The following is a 2,500-nucleotide window of genomic DNA, read 5'->3' on the forward strand; positions in this document are numbered from 1 at the left end:
GTTGAAGGAATGAAAGGTTTTTACCGAAAAAGAACCTTTCTCGAGCATAGCAACGCAGTTTTAAGCAGGCGTCATCTTCATTTGGTTGGTGTTTTGTATAATATCTCTCCATTGCCGTCGTGCTCATCTTCTGGAGTGTGTTTTTTGCAAAATTTCAGGGGCACCCAACGAGAATGTAGTTCAAAACCACTTAAACATAGCATTGTTAAACGTATTTTACTATTTAAACAGTAGATATAGCCATATTTTTATCCCCTAAAAATTTTTCATCTATTCGGATTTCCTAGCTGAAAGTCTAGTTATCCGAAAACTATAGGGATCAAAACTTACCTTTTCGAAAATTTCAGCAAGAAAAAAGGCCCCCGAAAATTCTAGGTGACCTTTTTAGGGTAAAAATCCGTTAAAAATGGGCAATTATACCATTTTTCAGATGTTCGAAAATCCTAGGAGAGGCAAGCAAGCAAGAAATTTTACAACAAATGTTCCGAAAATTCTAAATCTCAAATCGTCTTCCGAACAGATATTTTCCGAAAGTTGACGTTGGGTGCCCCTGAAATTTAATCGCTGGTTGTTTCCACGAAGGTCCGCACTTTTCAAGCGGACGAGGACGAAAATACTTCTCTATTCTCGGTTTTCACGTGACGTCACAGTACTTTCCAAATATGGACGTTCGCCATATTTGTGCCCCTCGAAGTGTGAAATTATATGGAAATGTAAGCCTTCTCTGGGTAGTTCTCGCGTTTTTTGAGCTGTTTTGCGGATTTGGTATGGATTTATCCCCGAAAATTGAGGAAGAAGAAATAAAGAAGTTTAGCAGCAAGATTCCTGTGCTTTCAGAGTATGCCACGGCCTTGGAAAGCCATGTAAAGCTGCGATACCTAAAGAAAATTTCGGTTGTGGGTATTGACCCTTTCATTATCCCATATGAGGAGTTCAATCCGGAATGTTTGCCATCAATCGAACAGTCCGATTTATTTGGTTACCTAGTTCTTCAGACAAGCTACTACACGAACGACCAGTTCAAGAATTATAGGAGTCTAGAAGCTTGTAATCAAGTTGTGTCAAGGTTTGTGGCTTCGGTGGGTGGAAAGATCATTTCCGGAAAGTACGTTGTTGCAGCTAAAGTGCGACATTCGCAGCGGATGAACGATCCACTCGTGAATAGAGACCTTTAGATGCACGTTTACGGCTAACCGCAAACTGAGGTTTTAGATTTGCGGTTTGACGTTAGAAGTTGTGATAGTTCGTGCATTTAGATTTAAGTAAACAAGTGCAAAGCTGCGGAGGCCGCCATATTGAATTTCCTCGATTCTCAGCGTTGATGTTTTAGTCAACGAAATAAATAAAACCACGGCTCTTTTGATTGTTTAATTCACATGGAATGAAAGATAAAAAGTTGCTTTTTATATCTGCCCCGTTCATACGTGGGATAATGTAACTTCCATGCCATAAAGAGCTGAGGTAACTTACTTACGTGAAAACCTACCTTCCGCCGTTGAAAACGTCAAAACTTACGCTCGAACGTGACGGCAAGCGCTAGTCATGTGACTTCCAGCAGTTTGAGGTTAGCCGCAAACGTGGATCTAAAAGTCTCTAATGTATGGATTATAACTGAGAGTGAAGGTGCAATAATTTCTGCTCACTGTTCAGGTTGTAAAGCTGGGCTAGGCGAATCATGCTCGCATGTCGCCAGCGCCATGATGTACATCGAATGCTGGGCACGAATCAATGGAAAGATGGCATGCACAGAAGTGAAATGCTCATGGCTCCTGCCAACTTACGTGAATGAGGTAACCTATGAGAGAGTTAGGGATATTGACTTTACCTCTGCGAAAAAGCTCAAAGAAAACCTTGACATTAAAATTGACTCCCTCGATCAAAACAAAGCGGCTTCTCGCGAAAGTCAACCAAATTGTCACGCACAAACTGCTATTCCTTCGCAGCTGGCTTCAACAGAGGAAATGAACAAATTTCTGGCTGCACTTAATCTGTGTGAAATAAAACCTGTGGTGCTTAGTGTAATGGACCCATATGCTGAGCAGTTTGTTGTTAAAAGTCGGAATGTGCCAGTCCTATCAGATCTTTATGACCTGAACAATTTAGAACTTGATTATCCAGAATTGTTACAGAAGTGTGTAGGTGTCAAGATTATGTTGTCTGATGAGGACATTAAAGTAGTTGAACAGGACACAAGAGAACAAGCGAAGGGCCCAGGATTCTTTAGACATCGAGCAGGAAGAAACGGAGCCTCTGTAAGTGGTGCTGTCTATCACAGCAATATAGCACAACCTTCACAGTCACTAATAAAGTCTGTTTGTTACCCACATCTGTATAAAGTGAACAGCAAGGCAATTAGACATGGCTGCAAATATGAAGAATATGCTATTAAGGCATACAAAACACATATGGAGAAAAGACATGTTAACTTTCAAGTATTAAGATGTGGACTGTTTATTAACAAGCAATATCCATTCCTGCATGCCACACCTGATTTCCTAAC

At 40.7% G+C, this 2,500-nt stretch overlaps 1 protein-coding gene across 1 annotated transcript in view; it reads left to right on the forward strand.

Annotated features, from left to right (window-relative positions):
* Positions 1 to 662: 662 nt before the first annotated feature.
* LOC138050843 (uncharacterized) overlaps positions 663 to 2,500 on the forward strand; it is a 3,604-nt gene continuing 1,766 nt past the window's right edge. Inside the window, exons 1-2 of the mRNA XM_068897115.1 lie at positions 663 to 1,164; positions 1,600 to 2,500. The exon at positions 1,600 to 2,500 is cut by the window's right edge and continues 1,766 nt beyond it. Coding sequence (XP_068753216.1) covers positions 663 to 1,164; positions 1,600 to 2,500 — 1,403 coding nt within the window. The remainder of the gene's footprint in view (positions 1,165 to 1,599) is intronic.

The sequence above is a fragment of the Montipora capricornis genome, chromosome 6 (assembly GCF_036669925.1).
Source record: "Montipora capricornis isolate CH-2021 chromosome 6, ASM3666992v2, whole genome shotgun sequence".
NCBI lineage: Eukaryota > Metazoa > Cnidaria > Anthozoa > Scleractinia > Acroporidae > Montipora > Montipora capricornis.